At 38.9% G+C, this 15,209-nt stretch overlaps 1 protein-coding gene across 1 annotated transcript in view; it reads left to right on the top strand.

The window, feature by feature from the left end:
• Positions 1-15,209, top strand: part of DST (dystonin) — a 1,076,884-nt gene that overhangs the window by 679,399 nt on the left and 382,276 nt on the right. The window contains exon 36 of the mRNA XM_063919308.1: positions 3,016-3,156. Within this exon, the coding sequence (XP_063775378.1) occupies positions 3,016-3,156 (141 nt within the window). The remainder of the gene's footprint in view (positions 1-3,015; positions 3,157-15,209) is intronic.

Genomic DNA, 15,209 nt, shown 5'->3' with positions numbered 1-15,209 from the left:
TGGAAAAAGGCTGTCTGTTTTCCAAGCCATTGAGGCTAGACTTCTTGAAAGACAGAAAGGGAAAAGAATTCTTGAAGCTCAGATTGCCACTGGAGGAGTCATTGACCCAGTTAAAAGTGTACGAATCCCAGCTGAAGTGGCAGTTTTGAAGGGTTTGTTGAATCATACCACATTAAAGTTTTTGCATGAACCTGCTAGCAATATAAAAGGCTTTCACTTTCCTACCAACAAGCAGAGTATGTATTATTCTGAATTGCTGCAATTGTGTGTTCTAGATGTAGAAAGCAACACATCCCTATTACCAATTGGTGAGAGACAAATTACTGCTTTTTCTTCAGAAATAGGCCTTAAGATATGTGTAGTAGATATTAGATCTGGTTCAGAAATGACACGTTTTGAAGCATATGGAAAAGGTCTCATTGACCAAAAAACTTATACTGAGCTTTCTCAGCATGAGTGTCAGTGGGAGAGCTCTACAGTTTTTGACTCCCAGGGTAAGTCACAAACACACTTAACTGATCGCAAGACAGGTAGACAGTTCATTGTGGATGAAGCTGTCAGCCAAGGGAAAATTGACAAGTTGCAGGTTAGCAAGTTTAAAGAAGGGCTCATTTCAGCCACTGAATTGGCTGACATTTTAATTACTAGGTCAAGACCATCTAAAAATCCCAATAGTCCTATTGCTGGATATTGGATCTATGAAACCAATGAAAGAGTGTCAGTCTTTAAAGCATTGAGAAGAAACATGGCAGACAGAGTAACCGTGTTTAGATTGCTTGAAGCTCAGGCCAGCACTGGAGGGATTCTTGATCCTTCAAATGGAAAAATATATAATGTCTCAGAGGCATTGCAGAAAGGCTTAATTGATGAGGTTTGTGCTAAGCAAATTCACCAGTGCGAATTAGCTTTCACTGGAGTCATCCATCCTACAACCAAAGCCGTTTTATCTGCTGGTGAAGCCATGAACTTAAACATATTAAACAAAGATATTGGTTATCGTTGCCTTGAGTATCAGTTCTTGACAGGAGGATTAATAGATCCCAAATCTAAATCACGGATGTCATTGGAAGATGCAATTAAAAAAGGAATAGTTGATTCTGCCACAGCAACAAAGATAAAGGATGAAAATTCATACATCAAAAATCTTACTTGTCCTCAAACAAGGAGAAAGCTGTCCTATAAAGATACTCTGGAAAAAGCAGTCTATGACAGCCATACAGGACTTCGCTTGATAAAAACACCTCTGCCTCTGAATGTCGGAATTCCTAGCCTTTATTTTTCTTCACAATAGAAGATTTTCTGCTGGTGACATTATTACGTTTGCTGAGCAATCGACTGATTTCTAGTCCAGAAGAAGTGCCAAGGACTGCCATGTGTAAGACAGCAATGTGAGAGAACCAGTTGTGTGGTGGTCTTCTAACAGAAATCCATTCTAAAGTATTTGCCTGAATTATGTTTGAAATACAGTACCACTTTTTATGTATTGGGTATGTATGTTGTGAAACATCAATGTTGGTTATATTGTTACATATAAACATGTAAATTTCTCTTAAATAATATTGACCCTTCTAAAAAGTTTCCCATTATTGTACAATGTTTCCTGTGTTTATACTGTAAATGTTGAATACAGGGACAGTGTTTGGTTGCTTAGCACTATTTGCAACACAATTACACCCCCAACTAGTGTTTGACAGCAAAGTTTTCTGTGTTTCACTTACTTATATTTACACTGTTTGCACACTGTCAAATTTGTATTTTTCACACAGAAGAGTAGACTAGATCAGCTATTTGCAGTACGCTGAATCTTGAGTTGTGTGATATATTTTTTTAATTACCATATATGCACTTTAAATAATATAGCATTATTCTGTTTAGAATTCCTGCACATTCAATTTTTTTCAGAAATACTGTATCAGCTGTATTGAATGGTACTCTGGTCTTAACAATAGCATTCTTGAAGTATGATTTCCAACCTGTGCCTCATATTAAAATAATAATATAACACCTGTGCAACATTGAAGAGAATACAGTACAGTATATAAACGTTCTCTTTCCCACAAAACTGAGCTGAAAGCTGAAGAGGTGACAACGATACTGGGTCAATCCAAACATGCAAAATTGTACTTGATTGTTATTGTAAGTTTTAAGGAAAAGCAAAATGTAAGTGAGTTTCGGGTATACAAGAGAGGGGGATAATATGATGGATGTCTGATTAATTTTGTTACTTGTTTTATGGTCAAGCTAATGCAAAGGCAGCATGTCTGAGATATTGTATGTAGTAATGGACTTCACTTAGAATCTACTGATTCTTTGAAAATGACATACTTTTTACTTTGGGGTTTATTCATCCAAATCATAAAATAATATGTTTTTATATTGTGTCTATTAATATGATTGAAATACATATTGCAGTTATTAGTGGAACAATGTTTGTGAGATTAGTAAATGTTAGTCTTTTGAACACCATTGTTCTCACCAGATATAATAGGTATTGTTTCTAACGGTCAGTACATTAAATAAAAATGTACATCCATGTTACTAATCCTGTATATAGTGAACGCAAAAACCAAACACACACCGCTCCTAATGTTTACCTTGCATTATTTTGCCCATAATTAAATTGTAGTCTTGAGAATTTGTGCCCAATACATTATTCTTAAGTGACAGATGGGAAGACAATTCTGCTAAACATTGTGTGTGATAATCTTTAATAATGTACATTATTTTATTATACCCAAGACTGTCCATGCAGCTGGTTGAGTAGACCCCTTTGTTATTTGTTTTATTAATTTCCTTCTTGTATGTATTATATTCCACATAGATAATGGTGATTATATTTCAATATTGTATAATAACATGTACTTTTTTTTTAGAATGTTTTTTGCATATCAAAATGAAAGTTGTATCCCACAAAAATCTTATTCTTTGAGTAATTTTTTTATGAAATTTTTGTAACAATTTTGCTTTTACATGTGTAATGGTTATGTGTGTTTTGCATCATGCATGTATTGCTAGAAGTCACTGGAAGCGGAAAAGAGAGAGCATGTAAAGAAGGCTGGGAACATACTGAATTGGGTGTCTAAAGTCACTAAAACGCTAAATAAAGGAGGAGAAGGTGAAGACAGTGCAGAAACTATGCCCTTTTCTGAGCCACAGGTATTGGGAACATTCTACAATAATCCCCATCACAAATGCTCGATATTCATACATTAAGTGTCATCATGTTTACTAAGCAATACATCTGTGTTCTTTACTTTGATTTTTTTCACTGGCTATAGCAAATTTAATAAGGTTTTTATATGATGCCTTCCAGTCATTAGGCAGCCTTGTGGGTCAGCACTGCAGAGTATAGGGTTTTTGTGGATTTCTTGAAATGTTCCCAAGATGTCCCTTAGGTATCGCCTGAAGTTTACCATTCAGCAATGCTCACAATAAAACTAAAATCAATACTAAACATACAGTATTTACATACTTTATACATGTGCCAGTGTGTACAGTGTTGGACTAAGTATAAAAAGCCTATAAGAAAGCATGCCTCCCTGTGTGACATTATCATTTCTCTTCTTATATACTTTCATGGGTCAGATAGTTTGTGCTTTTAACTATTAAACTCAGTGTTACAGTCTGTATAAGAGTTTATTCCCCAGGTGACACAGTACAGCATCTCTTATTGTTTCATTTGACAGCTTTGTGATATTAATGTTCATCCAGTCCGTTAGAGCGCTTCCTTATTTCCCATGGGTACCATAGACGGAAAACAGTGTTGTGCTAGGATATGATAGGCTCACCTGGTGAAACAGGTGCCCATATCATAGCTTGACTCTAGAACCAGGGGACCTGCCATCAAAAAGCATGACTAGTGCTTAACAAATATGACCTTTTACTGCTTCTCTTCCCCTCCATTGTATCTCTCTATCCATGAGGCAGAGGAGTCTAATGGAATGTCCATGGCATCCCCTGGTGGGCACTGACTGTAAAACAGTCTCTTTCCATGTGTTAGTTACAGGTGCATCAGCGTTCAGAATTCTGTGTAAATAAAGACATTTTATGGGAATGATTTTCTGCGGCATAAAAATAATCTGCATCAAAAAAGTCACAAACTTCTGTAACTTGTAGGACGGAAGACCAGTCTGTTTCCATATTTCAATATCATGTTGCCATGTTTATGGCTCTTGGGTATTTTGATGAATTGGACTTCTTCGACATTCTGATATTGTGTCATTGCCGTACACCTTGCTCTCGTCCAATTCATAAAATATATTAGCATTGGTCAAATTAAATAAATATACAGTTGTAAGACAATATTATCAACACAATGTAGGTTTAATAATTGTATGGATTTTTTTTTGCCTCTTTCTGTTTTTAAAAATCAGGATCAAAGATTCAGCATCAAACAGTAATAATGTACCTAAAGTGATGAGGAGTAAATGCAATAAATAGCTGGCAATTAGAGATCTCGAGTCTTACCAATAGACACGTCTGACTATTGTCATTTACTAGTACATTTTAAGAGTTGCTTTGAGTATGTTTTCTAGCCTCGCATACATTGTCACCAAAAGAGGTTTTGTTTAAACCAGACACGTGTTCTCACACACCTAGTCTCAGTACGCCACGCGGTGCGAGACACCTGGCACTAGTGAGTCGTGATAAGGGCTGGATGAAAATTTTAATGCGCCCCTATCTCCCGTTTAAAGTGACAGGAGATAGGGGGCCGATATTGAAATGACCCCTGTTATCTCGCTGATTGCGCTCATTACAGTAGGGTTTAGGCACGCCAAGCGCCTAAACCAGACTAAAGTAATAGGTGCGATCGCGCATTTCAGCTCACTACTTCCGGGGGTAGCGAGTTGCAATTAACTTATCGCGCCCGTTGGCAGTAACGTTGGAATACTGCCGGCTGGCGGTATTGGGGAGATGGACATTTGAATCTGGCCCTTAGTGTTGTAGCATCTTTTTCATGACTGTTTTATTCGAATGTGCCTCTTAATTGCAATGTGATGCAACAAAAACTTCACAAGACTGCACTGATTAATTTGACCTGAGAGACTTGTATATCTGTGTGTGACTGAGTCTGACACAATGGGGGGTTATTCAGACGTGATCGCATGCTAGTTTTTTTTGCAGCGCTGGGATCAGGTCAGAACTGCGTATGCGTTTGCACCACTATGTGCAGGCGCGTCACACAGGTACAAAGCAGATCGTTGCTGTGCGATGGGTTTTATGAAGAATCCATTTGCACAGCCGATCGCAAGGTGATTGACAGGAAGTAGGCGTTTGTCGGTGGCAACTGACCATTTTCTGGGAGTGGTTGGAAAAACGCAGGCGTGTCCAAGCGTTTGCAGGGCGGGTGTCTGACGTTAATTCCGGCCCCCCGGACAGGCTGAAGTCATCACAGCGGCTGAGTAAGTCCTGGGCTACTCAGAGACTGCACAAACTCTTTTTGTACCGTCGGCTGCACATGCGATCTCACACTTGCACAGCTAAAATACACTCCCCGGTGGGCAGCGACTATGCGAACGCTGGACTGCAAAAAAACACTAGCGAGCGATCAGGTCTGAATTAGGCCCCATATTCGAAAGCACAACGGAATTTGGCATAAAAAACCCATGGCCGCTGCATCTTAGCACTTTATAGATTCAGTCTCTGTATCATGAAGCAGTTTGGTTGTATTGTGATTAAGATGAATATTCAATTAAAAAGAAGCAAAAAAGATGTTTGACGCAAGTCAAGTCACATGGGACCTGGCGCGCCAAGAACTGTATGAAGACACATCTGTACATAATTCTGTATGATTGCTATCGGCAGAACAACCATGCATTTGGCTTTCAATTATTGATCAACTTTGCTGAAATCTTCTTGAGGTTTAATCAAACAGTACAGTATATTACTGTATAAAAATTCATAAATACAGTACATGGTTTCAGGTCACGTGTGTAAACTGTGCTTTAAAAAAGGTATTTGCGTCCTGACAGTTTGCAGTATCTATAGTTACATCACATTATTATTATTCTCCTGAAGTTATGCACAAATGCAGTTTAATAAAATGTGAAACCAATATAAACTCTGTAGTGTGCCAGTGGATATAAAAACCAGCAATAACGTAATTCAGCACTTTGAAGCAGTTGTTACGTCAGTGGTAGGCTACCTCATACTCTTCAAAGGCTATATGGGAGGTATTTAAGCCTTCAGATGGACTGTGCATCTAAGTAACAATACATTTAATAAAGAAAGACACTTATATGTAATAAGTAATAACATATCATTAAGCTCCAATAAACATATCTGTCAGTAAAGCACGGAAGAGCCGGATGTGGTAGGTGACGTTCAGAGGGCTGCATGTGGCCCCAGGGCATCCTGTTGGCCCTCAGTGTGTTACAGTGTTGTAGATTTTGTTCTATCTTCTTTATAAGGATAAACTGAAGAAAGCATATACACATTTTAAGCTGCAAATTGTAAGAGCACAAATTTACATACTGTATGATCTAGAAGATTCTTGAAGAGAAGAAAATAATATATTTATGAAACTGGAACTTTACATTTTAGCTACACATTATATGTACACTGCTAGTATATGCTGACAAACTGAAGGATGAAATCGCTGAAGAATAGACATGGAAAGATGTAGATAAGAACACGACAGGTCTATTAATGTCTTCTAATCACAGAGTTGCAGATTAGGATATTGTACTTACAGTAACAGAATATGGTTTCTCAGGGCTAAGCTAGAATGAGTGTAAAATGGTCTATAAGAAACAGTCTGAAAAGAGCATCTAGTTTTTCTCCATTTTAGTCGCATCTAACCGCTCACATAACCTTTACAGTCTGTGAATAATTTTTGCCCGTTTGATAAAGTGAACCGCTCGTTTGCCACGTTTGTTACCTCTGATCCTCGTAGTTAGAAAACAGTGTAGTAGCATGAAGTGCTCATCTAGGAAGACAAGCCCACAAAATAGTTTAACACTGGTGGCAACCTCATTGATCCCATTAGCTTTCAGTCACTACTCATTAATTTTGAATGTAGTCGTGGATATGTCAAAGATTTTACATGGTATTTGTTCAGTTTGGCTGCACTGCATCACAGCTGTATTTGGGGGAAAGATATGTATTAACTATTAGTGTGGTTTGTAAGAAATATCAGTTGCTTCCCCTATTGTTACTAAATAACCCAGAGACACAAAGGAACTTTTAGCTACCATTACACTGACAAAACCGATTTCAGTAACTCCAATAGTTCAATTATAAATTTTCACGAATACGTATCAATTACGTTTATGCTAATGAAATGATTGGCATAATATTTGAAGCATTTTAATTAATTATTCCCAAATAATAAATGAAGGTAGTATTGTGAAGTATGACTATCTAAATGTGTGCCTATGTACATGTCATTACAGGTTGAGTATCCCATATCCAAATATTCCGAAATACGGAATATTCCGAAATACGGACTTTTTTGAGTGAGAGTGAGATAGTGAAACCTTTGTTTTTTGATGGCTCAATGTACACAAACATTGTTTAATACACAAAGTTATTACAAATATTGTATTAAATGACCTTCAGGCTGTGTATATAAGGTGTATATGAAACATAAATGAGTTCTGTGAATGTACACACACTTTGTTTAATGCACAAAGTTATAAAAAATATTGGCTAAAATTACCTTCAGGCTGTGTGTATAAGGTGTATATGAAATATAAATGTTTCCTGTGCTTAGACTTAGGTCCCATCACCATGATATCTAATTATGTTATGCAATTATTCCAAAATACGGAAAAATCCCATATCCAAAATACCTCTGGTCCCAAGCATTTTGGATAAGGGATACTCAACCTGTATTAAATATATCAATATTTTATTTGTATTATATTTAATTAGTGAAAGTTGACTTATATGATAGGGATCCTAAAACAATGGATGTAAAACTGCATGCATGGAACATAAAATATAATAATACATTTTGTAATGAAAACCCAGCACACTTATGTTACCTGGAGGGGATGGTATGGGGATCCCGGAGCTTGGGATGCCAGCAGTCAGAATACCGACAATGGCATCCCGACACACAGTATTCTGACACCTGTTAGGTAAGTGTTCTAACCCTAACCCCGTAACTCTCCCTTCCCGCGGCCTGACCCTAACTCTCCCACCTTAATGCCTATCCCTAATCCCACCTTCTTTTTTTTTTTTTTTAACGTAATCATTTTATTGTCAATGCATCACTTCACAGTACAAAAGTATCAGGTTCAGTAATATAAAGAAATATGTACATGCAAATAGCCAAATACAATAAGTAAGAAAATCCTCAATGTCAATTAACACCAGGTCTTCGGTGTATTATCAGAAGTAGTTTTGAACAGAGGCATGCACACATCACAACATAATTGAGTACCCTTCAGTGTAAATAGGTTATAAGTGATAGAACCCCCGAATAAAAATAAGAATAAGAACAGAAAGATTTGGGGAAAAGAGAACAACTCCCTGCTAGTCTCCATACCATCGGTTTATGAGGGGGCCGGGACCATGCAACACCACTAGCCGTGAATTTGCTATTACTATGGGAGGGTCACCAACTGCCGATCTAGTCTCATACCATAGTGTTTCTTTCAATGAATTTTTTATTCTAATTTGAAAATCAGTGGGGAGGGTGGCGATATAGCTTTCCCAAGATTCAAAGAATTGCCCCACCAATTTATCTTTTTGTATAGTAGTTTCTATCCAGTGCATTTGAAATAGGTGGTGCAACTTCCCTTTGAATAGAAGTAAGGTAGGAGGATCCTTAAGGATCCAGGCCTGTAGAATGGTCTTTCTCGCAGCCGCACTTATTGCCAAAAGTAGCCGTTTGCATCCCTTTGTAACTCTCTGCCCCGTAATCCCACCTTCTTAATGCCTAAATCTTACCCTCCCTCGCCGCAGCCTAACCCTAACACTCTCCCTGCAGCCTAAACCTATCCTCCCACTCCCCTACCTGCGCTGCCTGAACCTGACCTGCCCCGGCATACTTACAATCAGGATGCTCATATTTGGCAATTAGGTTAAGCGCTCTACCGGGTTCCACAATAGCAATACACAACTTCATATAATGTCATGAAATAAAGACATATACATCCCTTGTATAGATGCCTCAGTGGATCTACTCCATCCTTGTCCAATATGATATTAGTTTCAAACTATTTAACATGCGAGGGAAGGAGATAAAAATTATAACGTGTAGTAAAGTCAATTTAATACATATAAAGTTAAAATACAATTAAAATTTACAGAACCCCTTAATCCTGCTGTTATGAGTAATACAGAACAATTAACAGAAAAAATAGAGAACGGGTAGTAATCAGTTCTCAAATAAGCTGCCTTGAAAAAGATCCAAGGAAAAGGGTTGAAACGCGTTGACTTTTAAAAGGGGGAGCCCACAACACCTGCTGGACTAATCTAAGATATGGTGCAGTGTCCAGGAGAAAATCCCAGAGTACTTGCCCGGGAGTCCTGGTGACTATAATTGAAAAAGCTTATTTGAGATATGTCTTTATTTCATGACATTATTTGAAGTCGTGTATTGCTATTGTTGCGCCCGGTGGAGCACTTATCCTAATTGCCAAATTTGAATACTATATTTCTGAGGTGATTAGGGGAGACGCCTTTTCTGATATTGTGGAGGGCTGCCTGGTTCTTTGCACAGTTCATAGGTGTTCGAAATACTCTTTTTCCATCTATCCAATCAGGATGCTGGTAGTTGGGATTCAGGCATCGGCATTGTGATCTATGTCAGTATCCCAGTGTCAGCCTTCTGTCCAGTATCGGGATTCCAACTTCCGGCATCCCGACTGCCGGTATGATGACCTGATCCAGACCTAGAGCTAGCCATAATATGGTCTCCATCCTCCTCTTTGTTGAACCCAGACACCTGGGTGTAATAAATATTGAAATGATGAAGATGAGTAGTTATCTATTTGTGATATATGGAGTTACAGTCTAAAGAGATGAGAGATTGCTTGCTGAAGAATGAGAGATGCTTGAGGAGAAAGATAAAAATCCAAGAAAATTAACACCACCATGGTGGAGACTTGTTAACGTTGATATTGATAGATTGGAAGATGTAGGCAATTCAAACTCACCTATAATTTATTTCTAGCATCATAGCTGGGACTGCAAGTCCAGACTCACTGGACAGCTGTAACCAGTAGCGGATCTTGCCAAGGGCAAGCAGGACCTTTGCCCGGGGCGCCGCCTTCCGGAGGGTGCCGGCGCCATCCGGAGGGCCCTGCACTATGGCAAGATCCGCTCCTGCTTTGGTGCGGCCCGCTGTCCAGGGAAACTAGACGCTACGCGTCTACTTTCCCTTCGTCGGCTGCCCGCTGTGAAGGGAAACTAGACGCTACGCGTCTAGTTTCCCTTCCTGGAGAGGACCTTAACTGTAATGATGTGCGGTGCGCGTTGACGTCATCGCGCACCGCACAGCAAGGTCCTCTCCACGAAGGGAAATAGACGCTTAGCGTCTAGTTTTCCTTCGTGGAGAGGACCTTTGCTGTTCGGTGCGCGATGACGTCATCACGCACCGCACATCCTACTACAGTACAGGGGGCGTAACTGACCACGCCCCCTGTATGAAGCCACGCCCCATAATGCCGCCCGGGGCGCCAGAAGCCCCGGAACCGGCCCTGTCTGTAACCTGAGTGCGGCTTCATAGCACACAGCCAGCTGTGCACACTTTGTACCTTGATTTGCATGAGAATGACTAGATTTCCATGGGCCATGTAGGATTAGGGTTGCAAGATGATCACATTTTCAGAGGAGTGGAAGAAGACAGAAGGAAGATAGAGAGTTTCTACAGAAGTACAGAATAAGAAAGTGGTGCACCCCATTTTTCAGGACACTGCAGAAACAAAAATTATTTTTGTGGAGCATGCATATTTTAACTATATAGATTGGTTGAAAGGTTTTCAAGCTACAGCAAGAGACCCTTAGATGCTGATAACAAGAATCACAGACATAAAATGCATTTAATAAATCCACAATTGTAGGCATACACAAAGTTTAAACTATCACACGATGCATGCAGATTTGCACCAGTAATATAGCGATCAGCTTATATTAGGCACATGTCACATACACTTATAGCCATGTTTTATCCATTTTTATTCGCAAAATACGCATTCACTATTATACGTCACTATATTTTAAAAACCTAGCTAGGGCAGCAGATAAACACTTTGTATAGGGAAAAGTGCAAAAATATGCACAGTAAAATAATAAATATGCATGAGTAGCAGTGATGCATTTGGGACAACCAATCACAAGCTATTACTGGCTACTGTCGCCACAGTGGTGTATTTTCTCTAACTCTCAGGCACCTGCAAATGATACTACTTGACTGGCATATATGCATCTGTGTGCCAGTCTGCAGTGGAGCACAAGTACACAAATATGCCCTTACCGTTTCTTGACTAAGTTGAAATGCCTCTTTACTCCCCCATATTTCCTCTGCAATAGCTGTGCATGTAGCTGGTGTTCTGGGTATGAGCTGAGTGAATTTATGTATATTATGCTATTACAGACCCAGGGTAAAGGGGAACATCCTAAGCACTGGAACCCCCTGGTTAAGTGTAGATTCCAATAGGATAGTCTGGGAAAGAGGTGACGCGCAGAGAGATTTAGATTTGGGTGGGCTGTGTTCAAACTGAAATCAAAATTGCAGTGTAAAAATAAAGCTGTCTAACATTTATGGGCTACATGCAAAAGCAGACAGTATTTACCCTGCACAGAAAAAGTATTTGCTTCCCTTGCATGGCAACGTGGTTTGTTCCAGACACAAAGTTGCTTGCTTCTTCTTTTTTTGCTTTACTTACAAACATGAATAAAGCATAGTGTATATTGTGGTAGTGCTCACTAGAGAGTCAATGAGTGATAATGGAGAAAAAAGAGAGAAAAAGTACTTGGGTTATGTTGGATACTTAATGTTAATATATTAAAATGTAACTATTATCGTATTTACAACATATTAAACTAACAAATACACAAAAATACATAAAAATAAACATGTATAATGAGAGGAAGTAGATGTGGCATAAGGCAAGAAGTTATTCAAAAAAAGAATAATACAGTTGAATAGCTGTGAATTATAAAGCTACACTTAAAGGTAATAAAAGTGTCACATGGCAAAATATAGTTAACAATAAATAAATATGGGAGAAAAACTCTCCAAACAGAAATGTGTGGCAGACACCCTAGTCCAACAAAGATATCAGAAATCAAATTAAATGCATAGTACATTATATCATTAAATCATATTATTATCTCCAACAGTATCACTTTTCCATTAGTGTACATCAAAAACAGAAAGATACCATGATATCAATCCTCGCAGACCATGGAAACAAATGTACCAGTAAGTAAAAACACAGGATTCCAAATAGTTCTGGGTGAAGTGCAATCACAGGTATAGGATAGAGAATAACAAACTTCTAGTGATGTGTCGGTGGGCAGCCGCTGCAGTTTTTGTGTGAGCTACAGTGGACAATGTGTGAGTGTACTTTTCAACAGGATGTATCTGTTGTTGGACCCATTCCTGTGTTCATTCTGATGAACTCAGCACAAGACTAAGTGCAGAATATGCACTTTACTCCCAACTCGGAATCCGCTCCAGTATGGGAGCAGCACACATCTGATTTCTGTAAAACACTGCAGCAGGCCTTAAGTCTCCAGGTTTGTAGGGAAAGATGAACATAGAAAAAGGTAGCAGCGCTTAAATATTTAATTGATTAATATGACAGATTGTCTGGATAAGAAAAACTTTATTAATTTTACTATATAGTTTAAAATTCACATTCCAATTCCTATACAACCACACAGCATGTATAGTAATCACGTATACTAATGCTTGTTTATATAATATATCTGGACTGCGGCTAGGAAGAAAATACAGTTCAATAACCTCTTAGCTACAGGGCACAGTTCCTCATGGATGGTAGTTTACCACATTAATCACTATTGGAGGAATAGCCCATGCTCCACAGTTCCAAAAGGCTATGAGTCCTCACTAGATATACGGTGTCCTGAAGGTGTCCGGCCACAAGCAATAGAGGTTGTGCAGATTGCTTGATGATAAGCCTCTTGAATAAAGTCCAGAAATTGGTCCAAGCACTGGATGGTAGCGTTCAATGTTGATCAGTGGGTTGGAGTAAACAACTTACGCGTTTCGATGTATTGTTTTGACCCTGGTGAACTCTTTCACACAGATAAAGGACCTGGGTTGACCTGGGATGCCCCCGCAAATTGCCAGCTCCTTTTCTCTGTCTAAAAGTGGTATCAATTAAAAAATACAATATTTTCTGTGTTATTCTTTTGGGGATTCTTTCTTATTGCATAATGTCGATACATTTCTGAACTACAGAAATGAGTGATGTTATTACGGTTCACAGGTAGGAAAGTCACGCTCTAATAAAATCTGAAGTCGTTACTGATTTTTTAGTATATCAAAAGCTCAGACAGTCAGGTTTGAGTGACCTGAGCTGAGCCATGAAGCACATATCTACCGTATGACTGAGATCAAGATCATAAAAAGAAGTAAAAACAACCAGCAATTGCTGTAACGCAGATATATACTAACTAAAATTAAGCTTTCCACATATAACTCATTTATTGACTTGTGTGTGTCCTTCTACGTGTTTTATTATTGTGGCTTACTTCTGTGCTTTCAAACCATATAGTTAAATCAGAAAGACAATTTTTTTGTCCTGGGATACAACACAGTTATGCTGTTTTCTCTGCATTGTGTAAAACAGTCTACGGAGCAATATTGTGTCCCATTACATGGCAGGTCTAGTTTATGGTACAAACCGTACATGCCCGGAAAACACAGAAAAATCCATGAAAGTAAAGGTAACATTAATTAATATTGCAGCTGAACATGTGAAAACCAATACATTAAAGTTTTCCTAAAGGTGCATACACACTGGACATTTTCCCCCCCAGAGATGTCAGCGGGGGACAGCGGCTTTCCATAGCAGGACGCCATGGAAAGCCGCTCACCCCGCCGTTCATCTACTGCTCATCGTTTGGGCATACACACTGGGCGGTTTTGAGCTGAAAGCAGCTCAACACACCAAAAGTGAGCTGCTTTCAGCTCAAAATCGCCCAGTGTGTATGGGCCTTAACATGTAAAAATGGTAATATGTTATTTATTTACTTTTTTGCTGAACATAACAGGCTCAGTATGTAATGCTTTTAAAAAGTCCACATTGACTGAATATTTATGGCATTGCTGTACTCCATGGCACAATGAGCTTTTATTAAATGGGAACACTACATTCATTTCTTAGTGGATTCAGGGTATAAAGGTTCCCTTCTCAAACACAGGGTTACAAACCTGCTTGAACTAGAACAATGCAAAATAAAAATTTTAATGAGAGTCCAAGTAAATGGGTGGTCTTCAGTTTGCCCGCAAGGGGCTCATTTGCGCTCGCCCAGCTGTCGGTATGCCGACGGTCGGGATTCCTGCGCCGGTATGCTGGCCGCCGGCATAACATACTACACCCCAAGTAAATATTGCTGGAAGGCTTCAATAAAAGATTAGACTATGTAGCAAATGTTTTGTCCTTGGGTAGTAAGTGCTGTTTTTTAATTGCTCAGGTGTTTTGAGTACGGAAAATGGTATTTATTCCACTCAAACTTTGCTTTTGTGACCAGGACATTTTATACTTTGAAATGCTATTATTTCAGATGAGAAAAGGGTGAATGTCCATTTTCTTTTACACATTGTGAGAAAAAAATCCAAGTATGCATGAAAATTAACATATAAAGTTGTACAAACATGACCACAAAAGAATTAAGTGAGTAGCTTTTCTAGGGTTACGATTATACAGCTCATCACTTTCACGAATTAGCCCCCAGATTTAGTCTTCGAATCATATTCTCGCTATACCGTCCTTGATTGTGGCGTTCAAACTCCAGTTTATCTTGGTGGAAGCACTTGGCTCCTCTGAGTACGCTCCCGTGTTCTACTTGAATTTCTCAAGATGAGCATTAAGAATTTGGACTTTAATTGACATCCTGCACCCTATTGTGCCAAAGTTCTTCACCATTGTCTCAACCGACTGCACGTAGTTTTCAACCACTGTGATAAAGCTGGTCTAAGCAGCTTCCTCCTTCTGAGCCAGCATCTTTGGGAATTCCTTGCACTACAAGATCTTCCTGATCTGTAGTCCCACAAAAACACT

Source organism: Pseudophryne corroboree, chromosome 4 (genome assembly GCF_028390025.1).
Source record: "Pseudophryne corroboree isolate aPseCor3 chromosome 4, aPseCor3.hap2, whole genome shotgun sequence".
NCBI lineage: Eukaryota > Metazoa > Chordata > Amphibia > Anura > Myobatrachidae > Pseudophryne > Pseudophryne corroboree.
The sequence above is the reverse complement of the archived record's forward strand: the minus strand, read 5'-3'. Positions and strand labels throughout refer to the sequence as shown.